Source organism: Triturus cristatus, chromosome 7 (assembly GCF_964204655.1).
Source record: "Triturus cristatus chromosome 7, aTriCri1.1, whole genome shotgun sequence".
In the NCBI taxonomy this organism is placed as follows: Eukaryota; Metazoa; Chordata; class Amphibia; order Caudata; family Salamandridae; genus Triturus; species Triturus cristatus.
This window is the reverse complement of record NC_140590.1, coordinates 541,500,581-541,520,097: the sequence shown is the minus strand read 5'-3', so window position 1 is coordinate 541,520,097 and position 19,517 is coordinate 541,500,581. Positions and strand designations below refer to the sequence as shown.

Genomic DNA, 19,517 nt, shown 5'->3' with positions numbered 1-19,517 from the left:
TCAGAATCTTTAAACAAACCTACCCGATACTTGCTCTTTTTAATAAAAATAACAGGTTCTTTTCCCTTTTTTGTTTACTTTATAACTTCATCGGCAACATCGACGTGAATCAAGTGATCTCGCGTCATCACCCGGAAATGGACAGTTTCCATCCGGGACATTTAAAATTGGAGCATGCGTTGGAACATCGCCTCAAGCCGATGGAATCCACACCGCGTAGGTGATCAGAAGGGAGAGACCGGGCAGTCCGTGAGTACTTTACATGTAGCTCTGGTTATGGTAATCTCGTTGGCTTTTGAGACTGCCACCACGAGATAATACCTTGTTACGCTGCCCGCGCCTTGTGCCTTAGTTTCTTTTTTCAACCGACCTCTATAATGTAATGGTCCGGTATCTTTTGTTTTTTGTCTTTTGTCTCTCAACAAAATTCGGGAATCAGGGATACCCCTGCAATAGCGCGATTTCACGCGAATTATCACTCTCCAAACGGGGTAAGAACATCGAAGTTATACGTTTTGTCCTTTTTGTTTCAACAAATCTTTATAAAACTATTAAGCGATGTGTATGAAGGCGAGCGTGTGATTGTGTGTATGGACAATTCAGGACTCTCTTCCTGTTTTCGTCACTTGGGTGCACGATATACCACAAAAAGGCAAATAGCAAATACAAAACCACTGCAGTGGATGCTCTTGATATCAGATATGGGTTCCAATTAACACACAATATTACAAGAGCACTACCTATTTTCACTGGGATTATATGAGGGCATTTCTCACATTGTGGTGCCATTTAGCATCTGAAGATTCGGATATACAGATACATGCCCTATCTTTTCTGTTGTTTTGTGTTCACAGATGGAGTGACACAACATCAAAAATAATACCGAGACACAAAGGAGCAGCTATCTGCCCTTTATGTAAACAGGATAGGGTAATTATCTGTTCTGTCTATACCAGGGGATCATATAGCTCTGAAGAAAGTCCTAGCAGCAAACTTGGTTTTTTGGGCATCTAAGGACTGAAACATGTTGGCCTTAGGGTCTCAGGACCATAACTCTCCATACGACCCTACTGTAATTATTTTAATATTCCTGTCAGACCCAAGAATAAAGGGATATTGGGGTCGAGCAGTGAATTTTTAATCTTTATCCCCCTGGTCTGTTATATTATCCAAGTGCTCCCTGAAATATTGGTTGAGCCCACCGCGACTTATAGGGGTCGCGGTGTCCCGATGATGAAGCATGACACCACTAGGGTGTGTGAGGGAAAATAAATTAAAACAAGGACTTTTCCTACACGACTCCGTTAGGGGCTGCTTCACGTAGCGACATCCCAGTGCCTCTTTTTCTGTTCTCTTGGTTCCTTTTTCTCAAGTAGTAACCTGATAAGAATAATAGTGGAGTACTTTACTGTGATTAAGATCCAGACACAGAATCAGTTTTCCCCATTGTGTCTGGTGCAGGAGACGCAGTCGGAGCAGGGTGGTGCCGCCAGCCCAGCCGATGGGGAGTCATGAGACTTTGAAGGCCAGCTAACGAACTGAAATATGTGGGTAAATATTCACCGACACGAAGTACAGGACTTGGCCCAGATGGGTCTGAACCTGGCCATGGAGCTCTTACTTGAGGGGCCACTAGCCCCAGGGGCGATGGATTGAGACGGAGGCGTTATGGAGGGGATGGGCACCATTCCGCCATTCTACAGTTTAGACACTCCGACTGTAGTGCGCTGTGGCAGCCTCGCTAGACCATTGGTCGGGCGGGGACGCGCGGTGCCAGACAGTTTGGCTACATATCTGCGATTGGAAGGGTTATTTTTCTAGTGCAAGTTTTTACTGGAACGTGATAGTTGACTTGATTGGGTGGGGGAGAGGGGGTGAGGTAAGGGGAGGGTGATAACGGTGGGGCGGAGTCCTGAGTCCTCAGACCACGGCTGGGTTATGAGAATGCAGTACTACTGCCCGAGGGAGGGGGGTGGAGGGTTTGGGAGTTTACATTGTTATGTTTCACAGTTTCATAGCGGGACTATACTCTGTCATATCAATGCTTGTCTTATGAGGTTTCAGCACACGGGGTCACACTATATCACTGGCGGGATCCTCCACACGAACGACGGGGGTCACGGCACCACCAGATATCATACTCATGGTAGGCGACAACCAGAAATATAAATTCATACCGTGGAATGTTAGGGGGCTTAACAACATGGTTAAACGGGTTAGGGTGGCGTACTATCTTAGAAGATACGGGATAAGTATAGCCTTTCTCCAGGAGACACACTTAGGGGGAGACTGTCTTAAATACGTCCAACGCAGGTGGAGAGGCGAGTTTTTTGCGACTTCCTTTTTGGGGTTTGCTAGAGGAGCGCTTATATGGATAGCACCAGGAGTCCCTTTCAAGGCGGTGAACACTAGACTAGATCCTGACGGGAGGTTCATGGTGCTGAAGGGGACATTAGATGGACGATGCATAAGTCTGGTAAATATATACGCCCCAAATAGTGACGATGGAGAGTTTCTGGGACGGGTCCTGGGTCAGTTAGATCTGGATCCAGAGGTAGAGCTGATTATCGCAGGAGATTTTAATTGTGCCCTTGACGGAGAACTGGACAGACACCCCCCCCCGAAACCAGACGCCAAACCAAAAGCGAGAGAGACCATACGCCAGATGCTCCACAGCTATCGCCTGTTAGACGTCTGGCACCACCGCAATCCCTGCTGTCGCGTGTACTCGTGCCACACACCTGTTGCCAACACATACAGTAGACTTCATTATTTTTTTATCCAGATGACATCGGCTTCCCGGGTAGAGGAGACGCAGTATCTGGCCCACTATTTGTCTCACCACTCCCCCCTGATGATATTGTACACTCTAAACCGGCCACGATCCAAGGTGCCGCTGTGGAGACTGAACACCGAAGCCTTTACGGACCCAACATACAAAGACGCGATAACGAAGGGGTTAGACGACTATTTCGACCTGAATTGGGGTACGGCTAGCACTAGGGCGCTTGAATGGGATGTGATGAAGGTTGTGCTGCGAGGGGTGTGTATGTCCACAGAGGTGGGGGTGAGGAGAGTGCTGGAACAGGATTTACGTCAACAAGAGGAGCGCTTGGCGGTTCTAGAAAGAGGGCTTCCTACTGCTGAGGAAGGGCCGGCCAAGTGGGCGGAACTACGACGGAAGATAGGGAACATCTGGGACTCACTGGGAAAATACAATAGAACCACGAGTAGACACCGCTGGTACACAGAGGGGGAGAAGGCTGGATGCCTATTGGCGCGCCTGATTAGGATGGAGACGCAGCCTCTCCCGATTTTATCAATCAAAACGGAGCGGGGCCAAATGGTATATACACAACACAAGATCAACAGAGCATTTATCACCCATCTACAAAAGATATATTCAGAACCCAGGCCCCCCCACAGCACCACAGGTGGTGGAGACATACCTTGCCGAGCTGGCACTACCATGTCTTGACCCAGAGAGTCAGGAATCACTGGGGGTCCCCTTTAGAGGGGAGGAGATCAGAGCGGCAATCGCCCATTTGAAGATCGCGAAGTCCCCTGGGATGGACGGCCCGGCGGCTGACCTCTATAAGGAGTATGGGGGGTCTTAATTACTAAACCCCTGGAAATCACGGTGGAAGCAGGCGAGATTGGCTTACTCCCAGACTCCATGCTCGAAGCCCTGATCGTTATAATCCCCAAACCAGGGAAGGACCCCATGTTCCCCAGTTCGTATCGGCCAATCTCAAAGCTGAACGTGGATCTTAAAATTCTCAGTCAAGTGCTGGCCGGCAGGCTCCTTCCGTATCTTAGGCAGTTGGTTCATGATGACCAGTCCGGTTGTATGCCTGGCAGGAATGCGTTGAGGAATATCCGTCGTCTCGCTCATGTTATGCAATCAGTGGATGGTGCGGCCCACCTGAGTACCCAGGTATTCCTTGATATCGAACAATCGTTCGACTCGATCCGTTGGGAATACTTGTGGCAGGTGCTTCTAAAGATGGGGTTGGGGGAGGGCTTTGTGAACTGGGTGAAACTACTATATGCTCACCCGCTGGCACGGGTAGATATTTGTCGGATACAATCACAATAGAAAGGGGGACGCGACAGGGGTGCCCGCTCTCCCCCTTGTTGTTTGCCCTGGCAATGTAGCCATTGGCTTGTCATCTCCATGGGGTACTTCAGGGGCAGGGCATTTGAGTGGGGGGAACGGAACATATTGTATCATTGTACGCCGATGATGCACTGGTGTACCTGCGCCAACCGACCCAGTCCATGTTGATGCTATTTGCGGTTTTGGAGCAATTTGCGGGGGCCTCCGGACTTGACAATAATAAATTAAAATCCCAACTATACGCGATCGGACCGCCAGACGAAAGGGATGACGCCCAGCCCCCTGAGATAGGGCTCCCTGGGTACCAGACACACTCTGATATCTCGGGCTATGGATAGCCAGAGACAGGGACATCTTCGATCACCATAATATAGGGCAGATTATTAGGGGTCTTCAGGGCAGTATTACCTTCTGGAACACACTCAAACTCTCGCTGGTGGGGAAGATTACCTTGATAAAAATGGTGGTCTTGCCTAGATGCCTCTTTAGGATGCAGGGATCCTTCTTTGAACTCCCTCATCGGATATTTAAAGAAATAGACGCACTGCTTATACAACTGCTATGGAACGGGAAACGGTGCCGGGTCAATCTGGAGGTCATGAAACGCAAGTGGGGCAAAGGCGGTTTGGAAATACCAGACTTAGAGCTTTATTATTTTGCATCGCAATTGCAGCATGCCATAGCATGGTTGGACACAGACCCTTCCTGGGAGAGAGCCCTACTGGCGGACACATATGGGGGCCAGCAGCAGGGGGCACTCCTTTGGCGGACAGGGGGGTCTCGGGAGCCCTGTCCTCCATTAGTACGACTATTAACGGCGATCTGGAATCATGTGATTAAGAGACTTATCCGAGAGTGACCGTTCGCCCTGGAGTTGATCTCTGGCTTATGCCACCCTTCGCTCAAATTGAGCGGGTTATGTCGACTGACAAATGGAAGGCCGGAGGGCTGCCTAATGTTATCTGACCTATACCCGTAAAATAGGTTCATTACCTATCAGGAGGCGGTGGCTACCTTTGACTTGGGACCGGGGCAATTTCTGCAATATGCCAAGATTGCGGCCACAGCACGGCAGTTATGGCCCTCATTCCCTGAAGCCCCGGAACCCACCCATATCCTGGTTAAGATGATAGCAATGGCGGGAGAGCGGCAGTTTGTCACCCATCTATATAGGGCACTGAGGAAAGATAAAAAAACCTGGACCCTTAAAAGTAGAAGAGAAATGGCAGCAGGTGTGTCCGCAGGAACTTACACCGCGGGACTGGGAGAAGATCCACGGCAGCGTACACAAGGTATCGGTCTCTAACAGATTCAAACAAATACAGTATAATATAGTACATATGACCTACCTCTCACCCAGTCGGCTCCACGCCATTGATATCTCTAGGGATCCAACATGCCCCAGATGTTGCCATGTTCAGGCAGACTTTCCACATATGGTATGGACCTGCCCAGTAATTCAGACATACTGGATGGAGGTCCTAGAGGACCTACACAGAATAACCGGCTGGACGATTGCCATGGAGGCGAGCTCATGTCTCCTCGGTCTAATTCCCCGAGACCCTAAACGCAAGACGTTTCCTGGTGTTGGGGCTCATAATAGCTAGGCGGCGGATAGCAATACACTGGCTGGCGCAGCAGCGGCCACAGATAGCAAGCTGGAGAACAGACCTGAGAGAATGAGCACTGGCTGAGGAGGGGCATATGCGCGACACAAGAAGAGATGACAAACTGCCTGAGGTACTGTTGGCATGGGGGATGATGGTACAGGAGATAGAGGGGCAGGCCCCACAGTCCACACAGGTATTGCCCGATGAGACGCACTCCACTAGGACGGAAACCCACAGTCAGGAGGGGAGATAGGTGGAGACCCCAGACAGTGCTTAAGAAAATCGGACCTAAGGTGCATGGTACCGGCAGGAGGGAGGGGGGGGGAGGGTGTTGGGGATGATAGGGGGGGCGGGGGGGGTTCAGTTAAAGTTTGTTTACCGCACACCAAATCCTTGTCTAAATTGGCAAACCACTCTGGAGGAGCATATACGTCTATATTCCGGAGTTCAAACTTGGAATGTTCATGGTATCAGTTGTCATGTGAGAGAAATGTATTGTATATGAACATGGTCTGTGCCTTCCAAGAAAGACAAAAATTAATAAAGAAATATAAAATACATTTAAAAAAAAAAAAAAAAGATTTTGTCTCTTGAATTCAGTTGTTTTGTCTTTCTCTCTGGTGTATGTTGGAAGAGTATTTTAACTCTCTTGTTTGAAGTAATCGTAAAGAAAAAATCTTCTCGGTGACTCAGTAAATTAATTTGAAGAGTCTTTTTGCCTCCTTCGGTCTCCAAAAGAGGTACGTCTGGACCAATTGTTGTTCCTACAATATAATTTATGGGGCTAATTCATAAATATATAGGTCTATAGCGCCTGAACTGTATCTGAGGGATGCAAGTTAACTCTCATTTGGGCCATAGGAACTCAGCTGTAGTTATCAAATGGATAGCAAGTTCACTCTTTACAGACACTAAGCATGACCATTACTGTCTGAAGGAGGGCATGCTCCACTCTCTGACCTCTATGTAAAGAAAGGAAACGCACTCTTAAGATGACCAAATTTCTACCATCTGAAGGAGGGCAAGTCCACACTCCTCTGGCCCCTAGCACTTCATTTCTACCATCAAAAGGAGGACAACTCCCCTAAGGCACTCTGTGCATGACAGATATTATCAAAAGAAGACAGTCACTCCAGAGCTCCTAAACTTGTCCACTATATGATGAAGGCAGTTCCATGGTGCGCTGGCATCTAAAGATGTCCCTCCATATAGGATGGGGGCTGCTTTCCTCACGGCCAGTAGGGCCTTACCTCTACTAAGTCTTGAAGGCAGTTCTGCTTTTGTCAGGCATGCAAGACTAGATCGCTATAAACTAAAAGATGATAGTATCACTCTTCTGCACCTAGCAGGACCTGATAGCTACTATGTTAAGGAGGGCTGGCTCATAATATTGAGACCCCCATGATATGATCTCTACAACTTGAAGGAGGCAGGTCCCCGCTCCACAGGGCACAATTCCTATCCACCACCATTTGAGGAATGCAACAACTCTCAACAGGCCAAAAGACCTGATATCTACCATCAAATAGAGTTCGCGTCCACTCCCCTCAAGACTGAAAATCTACCATCAAAAGGAAGTAGGCCCACTCATCTCAAGCAACTAAAACGAGCTCTTCATCAGGAGGGGACAGCTCCACACTCCTGAAGCCTCGAGATCTGGCCTGCATCAAAAGGATGCAGGGTTCTAGAACGGACTTGATTAAAACACCCAGAGCTCTGTAACACCAATGAGTTACATGGAGAGAAAGCACCCCAACACAGACACACAAAGGTCCTCAACACAGGTCTCAAATCATGCACACAAACACATTCTCATCCAGGATACAGACTGAACATACCATCGAAGGAGAGCTTTCTGTATTGGCGACTGGTGTCTGCGGGAGCTGAGAGCGGTTTCTTCACAGTCACCTGGGATAGTTCTGTGGAGAAGTAAGAAAGCAACATTACGTTTTCCTGCAATAGCAAGTGATCTTATGCAGATGTGAATCATAGCGAGTGAGCCTAGAAAACCCCACATCAGGGTTGTATGTTCCCCTTACAACCAAGGCCACAAACTGCAGTATCTTTTACAGTTTCGCATTTCACAGATGAGTTTTCAGGGTGCTCAATCATAGATAACAGGTTGAACTGTTTATCTTGAGTTCTTTGCGGCATTTCTAGGGTCTTTAAAGTGGTAACAAAAAAATTAAATATATTTCAAACTTTGCATCACTTGCCAATGAAAGATGGAAATGCATCATAAGCATGATGGGTGCACACATTGCCTGCTATTGGAGCAATCAGTCAATTGCCCAGAGGCCTGCAAATGGAGAGTCTGAGACTTGTGAAAGGTAATAAGGGATCACAGACTTTCAGCAGCCGGATCCCCCACATTCTCTGCAGTGGATTCAACTAACTAGACTGCTGAAGAGTGCGTGCTACCTCCAGGATAGAAAACAATTGTAAAATCATTCGTGACTCAACAGTACAAGACGCAAGGAAGACCTTACCACTCTGGCTTTACTTCTGTTCTGATATCTACTAACTTGTCCTTCAACCACTCTTAATACTGTGGTATAGAGAGCCAAATCTGCTTTTCCTCTCATGCATCCTTTCTTGCAAAGCTCCAAGAGCTGTACGGCAGTGTTCTTCGTAGGCCATTCGACAGCAAGACCGGTGTGTCGCTGAAGCATTGAGCAACATTTAAACTATATTGAGGAGGTCAAGCCACACAATAATATACAGCTTTATATATCTATATATATGTATCTATATATGCATCTATATCTATAGATAGATAAATAGATAGATAAATAGATAGATAGATAGGTTTTGCCATTAAAATTAAAGTCAAACAACTTTGCCCTAAATACTAATTCACAAATTGATAACCAAACATTTCTTCTCACACAACTTAGTTGTTCATCAAGTAATTGGTCGTTCGTTGTTTGCAGATGCGGTAAAGCCACATCCTTTCCCTTAGCCAAAAGTATTCTGGCAGCAAAGATGATGAAAATGATCAACTATTGTTAATTAGGCTGTACTGGCTGGCATTCTTATAAAACATTTAACCAGCATTTCCTAGGCTCTCACCTCCTTTTCTAAAATAAAAGATCACAATGACCTTATAATTTTCTTTTACTGAGGGCTGCAGAGACAGCAGCAGACTGGGCTTACAACTTACTCATAATGAAGAAATATTCGTCACAGGAACTCTTTCTTGTATTTGTTATGGAAAGGTTTGCAAATGAATCGCAGCTAACCCTGAGCGTTAAGAGCAGCTTTCTCACACAAAACTCTACCCATTTTCAGCCTGCTGTTAAAGAACTTCATATGGTTTGGAATCTATGATTCGCCCCATCTGGGAGACATTCCGTTTTCTAGCCTATGAGTCATTAGGGTAAGTAACTACTCTATTAATCTTATGGTTTGTGTTTTGTCATTGTGCCTACTTAGCACTGTTTTCAGGGACTTCAAAATGTCACACTGTGTCTTACTTTTATAGCATTCACTGCTTACCAAGTAAGTTTTCTCCTCGCTGCCATGAACCAAACGCTGACCTTGCAGGATCATTGTAAATAGAGCGTCCAAACCTTTTTGGGGGAGCTAATGCAACTGTTTAACTCTCTTCCAGGGAGTGGAACATGTCAGCCACTCTTTATTCAGCCGTTTTTTCAGTCAACATAAGACCTAGTAAATGTTCAGTCTCTTCTCAATAAGCAATTTTACTACTGTTTGTATTGGGATACTTTGATTCCAACTACTGAATCCAGCACATTGTAGGTGATGTCATATGCTAATCACTATGCTAAAGCAGTAAGCAGTGCCAGTTTAGAGGCACCAAGCCACCGTTTTACTTACAGGTAGGAAACCTATGAGTCAGCTTCTCCTTTACATCATCAATAACTAACTTACACACAGTAAAAGACACAGATGATCGATTGTATTTCACATTATCGACCATGAAATATCATCCTACAATATCGTCAGGACAAGTGGAGATTTACTATTATTAACTCAGCCTTGACGATATTCCAAAGTTGATATTATGGTCACAATTTACCTGAAGTTTCAACGGGGATACTATGGTACACAGAGTCTAATTTGTAAAAGAATAAGTGCAGGGGCCCAAAGTTTTGAATAAAATCCACAACTGGCGCTATTGAAGCTCAGGGTGACAAATACTGAAGCTGCATAGTCTTGATTCAACCTCATGTCTCTTTAATCCACCACCAGACCTTGACTGCTAATTTATCTCATTTTTCCAGATTCTTCTTCTCTGCTTTCTCCCCTTTTTAACTATTTTTCCGACTCCCCACCCCTTTGTGTCTTTCTCTCTCTTGTTCTGCATCAAAGTCTGTTAAAAAAAAAAAAGTGCCGGTCTGCAAAAATAAGCGCAAGTGGCCCCCACCTGCAAAAACTGACTCAAATTAAGCACTGGTGGTACAACACCTGCTAATGGGAGTCTGTGTTTGACGACAGCTCACACACTCTAGGTGTACCTGTGAGGTGTCAGTGATTTACAAACATTGATGAATAGCACTCAGCTACACTCAATTCTCATATTGCAATGAGTTTGTTTTTTAAGTTGCGGCTCTGTTGGCACTAATGAACCCTGTGAATTTCTACGTGATGTGCTATTCCTCTTTACTCCATTGTCTTTTTTATTACAAGTTAATGTGAGAGTGACCCTTGGTATTTCCCATGCTCCCCTCATGTTTTTGGTCCCTAATAATGGTTTGCCTGTAGGAGGAGCAGGTTAAGGCTCAGGCACATATAGAGTAATTTTACCTTTAAAGTGATAAGTCAAGCTATTTGGCACCTGTTCAAAATTTAGGGAAGCCATGACATATTCAGTGATATTTTCAGCTAGTTCTGTATTGTGGTAAAAAGGCTAAAGGCGGATTATCCTCTTCTCCAAAAGTTATTGGTGAAGTAATTTTTTTCTATGTGCTCTGGGGATAAGCACAGATTGCAGACCTAATGAAGGTCGGTCCGCAGGTACTTGGAACGGCATCGTGGGCAAAATCGACATGGACTCTGTTCCATCAGCAGAGTGTCATTGATGGAGTCAAATGAATATAAGGTAGCCTGGACAGGTGAGGCCTGTAGGCCGCGACTGGGGTGTGAGTCTTCTGAATTACGATACGCGAGGGATAGAAACGTGTTTGAAAACAATACCGATGAGGGTAGAGTGGATTACTCACTGAAAGGATCACGGAAACGGTCTCGAACCGGTGCGCTGTAATACACGTCCAAACGAGATAACGGAAAGAAAACAATCTAAATATTAAGTCGATGCCCATGTGCACTATTCCCAAGAGGAGGAGTCACCTTACCTTGTGACTTGAAAGACATCTTAGAAGAAAAACAACATGCACACATCTGGACCCAACACTAGATGACAGGAGTATACAAAGAATGTGTATCTACAGCAAAACATACCGCGCACGTATATTTTTGAAAAGCGTATGTGATCCTATTTGCTGGCACAGGAGATTCCCAAAAAGCTGGGAAGAGAGAAAGTCACTTAGAGTAACCATTATGGAGGTGGATGGAGTGGCAGACAAATAATAGGGAACAAAATAACGAGGGAAGTTAATGATGAGGTAAGGGATCAGACTGACGGGGGATACAACACAGAGAAGTCTAGTCAGTAGGGAACCCGTTCAAAGGGATGTCGGCAGTGGGGTGGTGAGAGGCTCAAAATGAGAGGCACAGGACAGAGGTAACGCAGGGGGGTTCACAAGAAGGGGAACAGGAACATAAATAGCAATGTACTGAGAGGATCATGGCAGTGAGAACTAGCACTGGAGAGTCTAGGGTCTATCACAGGAAACGGCAACCAAAGGGCATTTGAAGCCAACATGAGGTTGTGTGACAGAGCTGGATGCTGAATGAAAGGAGGCCAAGAGCTAACGCTGTGGATCTAAGGCATAATCATGAGAGGATTAAAGCACTGCATTACCATTGTGATGCTGTGGGACCATGTAGATGGCGACAGAACAAACTAGCAAAGAGGAGCTGAAAAAGTCATAATGACTAGACGTTGACATTTATAGCCCACATAGGGGAACTGGTTGCCATACTGAAGTAAGAAGATATCTAGAGATCGAATTTGAGAATATAGATTATGCTGAGCAGAACAGGGCAGGGCAGCTAGACAGAACGTTGTGTAATAATGGTGTTGTTCTATTGCTTACCTTTCACCGAGGCTCCTGGCTTTACTGCAGATTTTAAGGTATCCCCAGTAACTCCACCTATACCAGAATCCTTTGCAGTGGTTTTACTGGCAGCGGACCTGGTTTTTTTTACTCCAAAAAGATCAGCATCCATGTCATCCATATCCTACAGGGAGTAAACAGGAAGACATGTCATGTAAAAAGATGAGCTGTGTAAAATGCACATTCACCAGAAGATTGGAGCAGTATCCTCAAATCCACAGTTGAGAACTTAATGGTAGATAATACTGGAAGAATGCAAGTTTTAGACATTTAATCTAACTGGTTCTTCAGGCTCAGATCCAAGAAGAGGACACAAAGTTAAGAAGAGATACAAAAAAAAGTGCTGGTCATAGAAGAGTAAAAATATAATCCTATTGCGAGTGAAGTGAACAAGCTTTCCTAAGACATCTACTCAGACTGTGTGTGGCCTGTCTACAGTGCTGCTGGCACTGCAGTACGTTCTCTATGTACGTGAAAAATGCACTGCTGCTGCCTGTGCTGTTCAAGTTCTGCATGTGCCAAAGTATCTTGCAGAGCTGCTACCTTTGCAGCATGGTGTTGTGTGTGAGGATCGTTTGTGTTGCTGCTAGAGGGGCTAGATAACTAGAAGGGAGAAACTCTACAAATTAGTTGTTTTTGAACGAGTGAATGACCAGCAAAGCAGACATACTTAGATAAAGAACACAGACCAGTTTACCTGCATGCTCTGCAGCAAAGCAACCGGGTCCACATCAGACACATCGGACTCCTGGAAGTCACAGAAAATGGAGAAGTATTAGAGGGTCAAAAGCTATTTGGCACAAGCATTGACAAAATAAACAGATCTGGCTGAGTTTATAATCAAACAAATGTAGCATGCAAATATGCTTTAAATGTGCTGTTGTAAGAAGTATATTTTTGAAGTAGCATATTGTCATTGCTATGCATATTTCTTTGATGTTATTTGCTAATGATTGGTAAAATTGGCATTTCAAACTACATTTATGTAACATGCTATGGATACAATACACAGGATAAGGTGGTTTTGTTTTGGATACAATAGGCAGCATGATATTAATATGACAACTTCATATTTAATTTTTGTGGAGCTGAAGTACTATCGCCCAGACAGAATAAGTATCCAGGTGCATATCAGACATCTCCCAATATGGTACGAGACTGGAACCCCACTGCGCATGTCAACACATATTCAGCATTGCAATGATTAGTTTTTCCTTCACTAATGCGAACCTCAAGATGGCAAATTACCATCAATTCACTCCGGTCATAACACTTGACCCAGATATTAGTTGACATAGAACCACATACACAGGTGTCGAACTTTCTCCAATTTTGTTTTTATTTTCTGCTAATAGTAACACGTATTTTGGTTCTTGGCGTCACTTTCCCATTATAAGAACATATCAGCTAAAAGTCCTATCATGTCTACCGGGTCACAGCTAAATAACTGTATGTACAGTGGTTTACTAGACGATCTCAGCAAACTGTTGCAGGCCCCTGCACCCTGGTGACAATCACAAAAAAGGTCAAGGGATTTGCTCTGCACTGAACATTATAGTGCCATTAGGGTTGTCAGATTGGGCCATGTCGGCAGGAAATCATGTCTGCAGGTTATGTACTGCCTTTTTACAAGTCCGTGCTTTTAGGGTATGTTGGTTCGTTCTTATTGGTTCTGTTTGGCGAAACAAGACCACGACCCGGATATTTTTGTTAAATTGTTACATGAAAGGTAATGATTATAAACAAACATACAGTGCCAGTTACTAAGTAGTGACCCGTGCAATTACCTCATTTATACTGATGTTTAGTAACAATAATATTTTTTTAAAGGTAAAAGTGAGCGAAATGATAGCCTGACACAGATCAATGGTTTGTTCTAACAGGAAACATTTGGATAAGAAAAACCCTAATGTATGAATTGGATGGGTGTTGCCGCAGGTATAGGCTTGTAATCCGCAAGTTTGTGCAATGAGCTATCATACGTGTCATGTGGTCATTCAGAGAGATCAAGGTCACTCTGCTGCCTAAAGATCTGCACTGGCTACACGCTGTGCATGAGATCACCCCCTTTGCCCACCCATGCCAGGCATGGCTGCAAATATTGCACTGATGACTTTGAGACGTTCCTACTGTAATAGGAACCCCTCAATTTCATTCCTAGCAGGTCACCATAGGCGTTGAAAAAGTAAAATCTCTATCAGAATTTAGGGTTTCCTTGGTTTGCGCTCCTTGAATGGGATTCTTATAAGCCTTTCCCATTTCCACTGGAAGGAGCTTCCTTCCAACCTCCAGTGCTTCACGTATGTGATCTTATGGTGTCCTTCCCCTTTGTCATACTGGAGGGGGAAGTCCTTATGTAAGTGCTAATCTCAATGCATATGGGAGCCACTCTGTATCCATGCATTCTTCACGTAGTCTGTTTCTCCAATACATGCTCCTTGCAAGTGGTCACTCATGTTTTTATCACCCACTTTTCCAGTAGCCCCTCTTTCTTGAAATGCATGCTCCTGCATGTGACCCCTCCCCGACATAACCCACACATCTTGATGGTGGACCATTCCTCTGGAGTGTGCTCTCTGAATGTAGGCCCCTCATATGCGTCCAATGATTTGTGCTTGTAGTCCACTCATCTAGTGTGCACTTCCTGTAGACAGACTCCTTGTGACATACTGCATTGCCACTGACCCATTCCGCTGGAGTATGCTTTCTAAATGTGGCTCTTTCATATGCTTTCATGATTTGTGTAGGAGCTAATCTGTCTGGTCTGCATTCCCTGTAGATGGCCCCCTGTGGACTAACTGCAGTGCCTCTGGCTCATACCTCTGGTGCATGCTTTCATGCCCTTGCCACACATGGTGGTGGTGGTTTATTCCTGTGCTACAAGCTACCTATATGTGGAGCCCGTATGCCTTTCCCACTCGTCCTGCCAGTGGCACTCCAGTAAGTATTCCATACATTATCTGTGTGTGTTTTAACTCCCCTATCCCGTTCAAACACATTCTGCTAGTGGCTAAGACCTTCACTGAATGCTAATTGAATGTGCATCCCGTTTTCTCCCCACGTCTCCTGCTGGTGACCAATTCATCCAGTGCAGGCTACCCGCATGTGGCCCGTGCCTTTCCTACACCTCCTGTTTGTGACCCATTCCTTCAATGTGTGTTCCTTGCAACTACAATACAAAATAATACATGCATTTTCAACTTGTCCTGCAGGTGTCCTTATCCTCTGTTGTGAGCTTTCTGCATGTGAACCCCCTGTGGTTTTGCTCATGCATCCTACTTGTGATCAAGGTGCATGCTTCCTGCATGCAGCCAGCCTTGGTTTCCTGACCTGTCCTGCATCTATAGTAACCAGAGATGGTAGAGATAGATGGTGTTTGTTGGAAAACCACTCCCACACTAGAAGGGGTGGTGGTGGTCTTCCGGACACACTGTGGTAGCTTGGCTCGAGTGGTCAGGAATCAGGCTCCGTGCTAAGCATACAACATACCCAAACAATAACCATGCGTGCATCCGTTCCAAAAACGACTCTACACCGTAAAAATTATGAAAATATCTTTCTTTATCTGCTTTTTCTCTTAGTTGCTGATTGGATAAATAAATAACAATCACAATATACAAACTTTTTAGAAAGTGCAGGACAAATAAATACTGGCTTAATGATTCAATAAATAGGGGTGATCATAAATACTGAAGGCCTAAATAAAAGTGCAATACAGACAGGCAATTAAATATTCTGAGGCAATAAATACTGTAAACCAATAAATATTGTGCATCAATAAATACTGTGGACCAATAAATACAGTGGAACAATAAATAGGTTAAATACAATAAATACAGTGCCCCTAATAAATACTTAAAAGCTGACAGTGACACTCATGGAATCAGATCACTTTTAAACTCCTAAGGGCTGATTTGGCCCAGGCACAGCTTGTGGGGATGTGGAAGGCTTGAGGGTGTCTACTCCCTGGCTTGGACAAGGCTGAGGCCTAAACTGAGGTAGATCAAGAGGGGGAATACCAGAGACCTGGCTCTCTCTCTCCACACAACCTCTCTAGATTAGTCCCAGCTCACCCCTGGCACAGTCAGGTTGGTTCCAGCACCTCCCTAGCCCCTTAGAGCAGTCTCTCAGGTCTCCACAGGGCCTTAGGCGCCCTCTACTCCACTTACTGCCCTTTTTCTGATGCTCCGATGCCGCTGGAGTCGTGTCGATGCCGTGAGGCGGTTCCGGTTCGATGTCGGCGGCCTCGGCACAATGTCAGTTCTTGACGACGCCGGTAGGCGGCTCCGGTTCGGTGTCGGCGGCCTCGGCTCGATCTCGACCTCCGATTCGATGGCGTCGGGCAGTCTTTACTCGATGTCGACTTCGGGCGGCTCCGGTCCGATGGCGACCTCGGATTCGATGACGTCGGCCGGCCTTGCCTCGATGTCGACTTCCGGCGGCTCCGGAGTGCGATCCTCACTCCCGACCTCCGGTGCTCCTCTCCTTAGGTTTCCGACGACTCCGGAGTGCGACCTCCACTCCCGACCTCCGGCACGTTTCTCACAGGTTCCGGCGACTCCGGAGTGCGATCCTCACTCCCGACCTCCGTTACACTTCACCTTGGTCTCCGACGACTCCGGAGGGCGGACTTCACTCCTCCGATGACGCCGCTCACTCGACCTCGGGTGACTTCCTCCTCGACCTCTGGTACTCCTCACGACCTCTGACGGCGCCCTCTCTCGACCTCTGGCGGCTCCGGGTACGACGTCTGCTTTTCCAGTCAGCGCCGCTTCTCCACCTCGGGCTCCAGGTCTTAGGCTACTCGACGTCGGACTTCAGGGAAACCAGCTTCCAGGTCAGGATCTTGCTGTTCTCTTGTTTCTAAGGCCTGTTCCTGCTGTCCAGGTCCTCAGGATGGTTTTTCTGACTTCTTCCCACACAGGGCTCTAGGCTGGGCTCCGTCAGTAGGGACTAGTATCAAGGGTGGGTTTATGGACCCCACTCCAGGCACAAGTTTCCACCCCTGCTGCTTCACTCCTTCCTCCTTCACGTTTTTGCTGCTCACTCCTCACCAGTCAGGTGCCAACTGCCAGCTCCAACTGCCAACTCTCTGTCTTAGCTTCCCAACATTCTAAACCGCCTCCAACTGTCACAGGGTTCTGGAATGTTCTGGAAGGTGCTAGCAGGTTCCAGTGGATGCTGGTGATGTCACAGGTGGCCACCATTTTGTGCTCCAGGCCCTCAGACAGAAGTTTCAGGGGTAGCTAAAATGGCTCCCTGAATCTGCAGCAACACTAAAAAGTCTGGTGGTTCCCAAAAAGGAAAAATTCAAACAGGGTTTGAGGCAAAAGTGGGACAAAATAAATAATGATGAGGAGGGACCACCCAAAGGGCTGACAGGTCTAACACGCGTCCCCCCCAGCTGAAAGTGGGGAGAGCTACCCAACCCCTTGGGAGTTCTCATCACTAAGGCGGAAATACCTTGAGAGACCGTCTGCATTGGCGTGGTCCACTCCAGGCCGATGTTCCACCTGAAAGTCCATTCCCTGTAGGGAAATAGACCACCTCAACAACTTGGGATTCTCCCCCTTCATTTGCATCAGCCAACGAAGGGGTCTGTGGTCGGTCTGAACTAGGAAGTGCGAGCCAAACAGGTATGGCCGCAACTTCTTCAGAGCCCATACCACTGCAAAGGCTTCACGCTCTATTGCACTCCACTTCTGTTCCCTGGGAAGTAGTCTCCGGGATAGGAAGACCACGGGTTGATCCAGACCCTCTTCGTTGAGTTGCGATAACACTGCCCCAATGCCATGTTCTGATGCATCTGTCTGGACAATGAACTCCTTGGAAAAGTCTGGGGCCCTTAAGACCGGGGCCTCGCACATGGCTTTCTTCAATCTCTCAAAGGCTTGCTGACAAGCCTCCGTCCAGACTACCCGTCGAGGTTGTTTCTTGGACGTGAGCTCCGTGAGGGGGGCTACGATGGTACCGTACCCCTTCACGAAGCGGCGGTAGTATCCCGTGAGGCCCAAAAATGCTCGGACCTCAGTCTGTGTCTTGGGGGGTTCCCAGGCCATGATGGCCTCGATCTTCGCCTGGAGGGGTTGCACCGCTCCCCTACCCACCAAGTGTCCAAGGTACACTACCGACCCCTGACCGATCTGGCACTTGCTGGCCTTGATCGTCAATCCAGCTTGTCTCAGGGCCTGGAGAACAGCTTGCAGGTGACGCAAGTGATCCTCCCAGCTGTTACTGAAGACGGCTATGTCATCCAGATAAGCAGCAGAGAAACTCTCCATTCCGGTGAGGATCTGGTTTACCAGGCGCTGAAACGTGGCAGGTGCGTTCTTGAGCCCAAAGGGCATCACACAGAACTGGTAGTGGCCATTGGGCGTGGAGAAGGCTGACCTTTCCCTTGCTCCATCAGTCAAAGAGATCTGCCAGTACCCTGAAGTAAGGTCAAAGGTACTTAGATATTGGGCAGCTCCCAGCCGGTCAATCAATTCATCCGCCCTAGGGATCGGATGAGCATCAGTTTTGGTCACTGAATTCAGTCCCCGATAGTCCACACAGAACCTCAGTTCTGGTTGGGCACCCGGTGGTGCAGCTTTTGGTACTAACACCACCGGACTGGACCAGGGGCTGCTAGAAGGTTCGATCACTCCTAGCTCCAGCATCTTAGTGACTTCACTATGAATGCTGGCCTTCACCTTGTCTGACATCCGGTAGATCTTGGACTTCACAGGTGGGCTGTCTCCTGTGTCCACGTCATGGACGCACAGGTGAGTCCTACCCGGGACAAGGGAGAACAATGAGGAGTATTGCCCCAGGACCTGGCGACAGTCCTCCTGCTGTTCAGGAGTTAGAGATGGGGAGAGAATCACTCCCTCCACCGACCCATCCTTCTCTTGAGACGCAAACAGATCAGGGAGAGGCTCGCTTTCCACGTCCTCTCCTCCGTCAGTCACCATCATCAAGATGACTTCGGGCCTCTCGTGGTGGGGTTTGAGGCGGTTGGCATGCAGCACCCGCAGGGGCTGACGAGGGGTCTTCAGGTCCACCAAGTAGGTAGCCTTACCCTTCTTCTCCAACACCTCAAAGGGTCCTGACCAGCGATCCTGGAGGGCACTAAGCTCTCCGGGTTCGATCACCCACACCTTCTGGCCAGGCTCCAACTCCACCGGGTGAGCATTGTGGTCATACCACGCCTTCATCACTGCTTGGCTGGCTTCCAAGTTGTCAGAAGCTTGCTTCCACAACTTAGCCATTTGGCTCCGGAAGGCCAGCATGTAGCTCACCACATCCTGGGGAAGCTTTCTGGGAGTTCTTTCCCATCCGTCTCTCACCAGGTTGAGAGGTCCACGTACAGGGTGCCCATACAGAAGCTCGAAGGGACTGAAGCCCACTCCCTTCTGTGGCACTTCCCTGTAGGAAAAAAGTAAGCAGGGTAGGAGGACGTCCCATTTCCTCCGCAGGCTTTCAGGCAGACTTCTGATCATGCCCTTCAAGGTTTTGTTAAACCTTTCCACCAGACCATTTGTCTGGGGGTGGTAAGGAGTGGTGAACCGGTATGTCACTCCACACTCCTTCCACATTGCCCGC

General features: G+C 47.1%; 1 protein-coding gene across 4 annotated transcripts in view; it reads right to left on the bottom strand.

Annotated features, from left to right (window-relative positions):
• Positions 1–19,517, bottom strand: part of FBF1 (Fas binding factor 1) — a 612,463-nt gene that overhangs the window by 499,977 nt on the left and 92,969 nt on the right. For all 4 annotated transcript variants that reach the window (XM_085616959.1, XM_085616957.1, XM_085616961.1 and 1 more), the window contains 3 exons: positions 12,631–12,681; positions 11,913–12,057; positions 7,569–7,649 (listed from right to left, as the gene is read on the bottom strand). In XM_085616959.1, the coding sequence (XP_085473085.1) occupies positions 7,569–7,649; positions 11,913–12,057; positions 12,631–12,681 (277 nt within the window). The remainder of the gene's footprint in view (positions 1–7,568; positions 7,650–11,912; positions 12,058–12,630; positions 12,682–19,517) is intronic.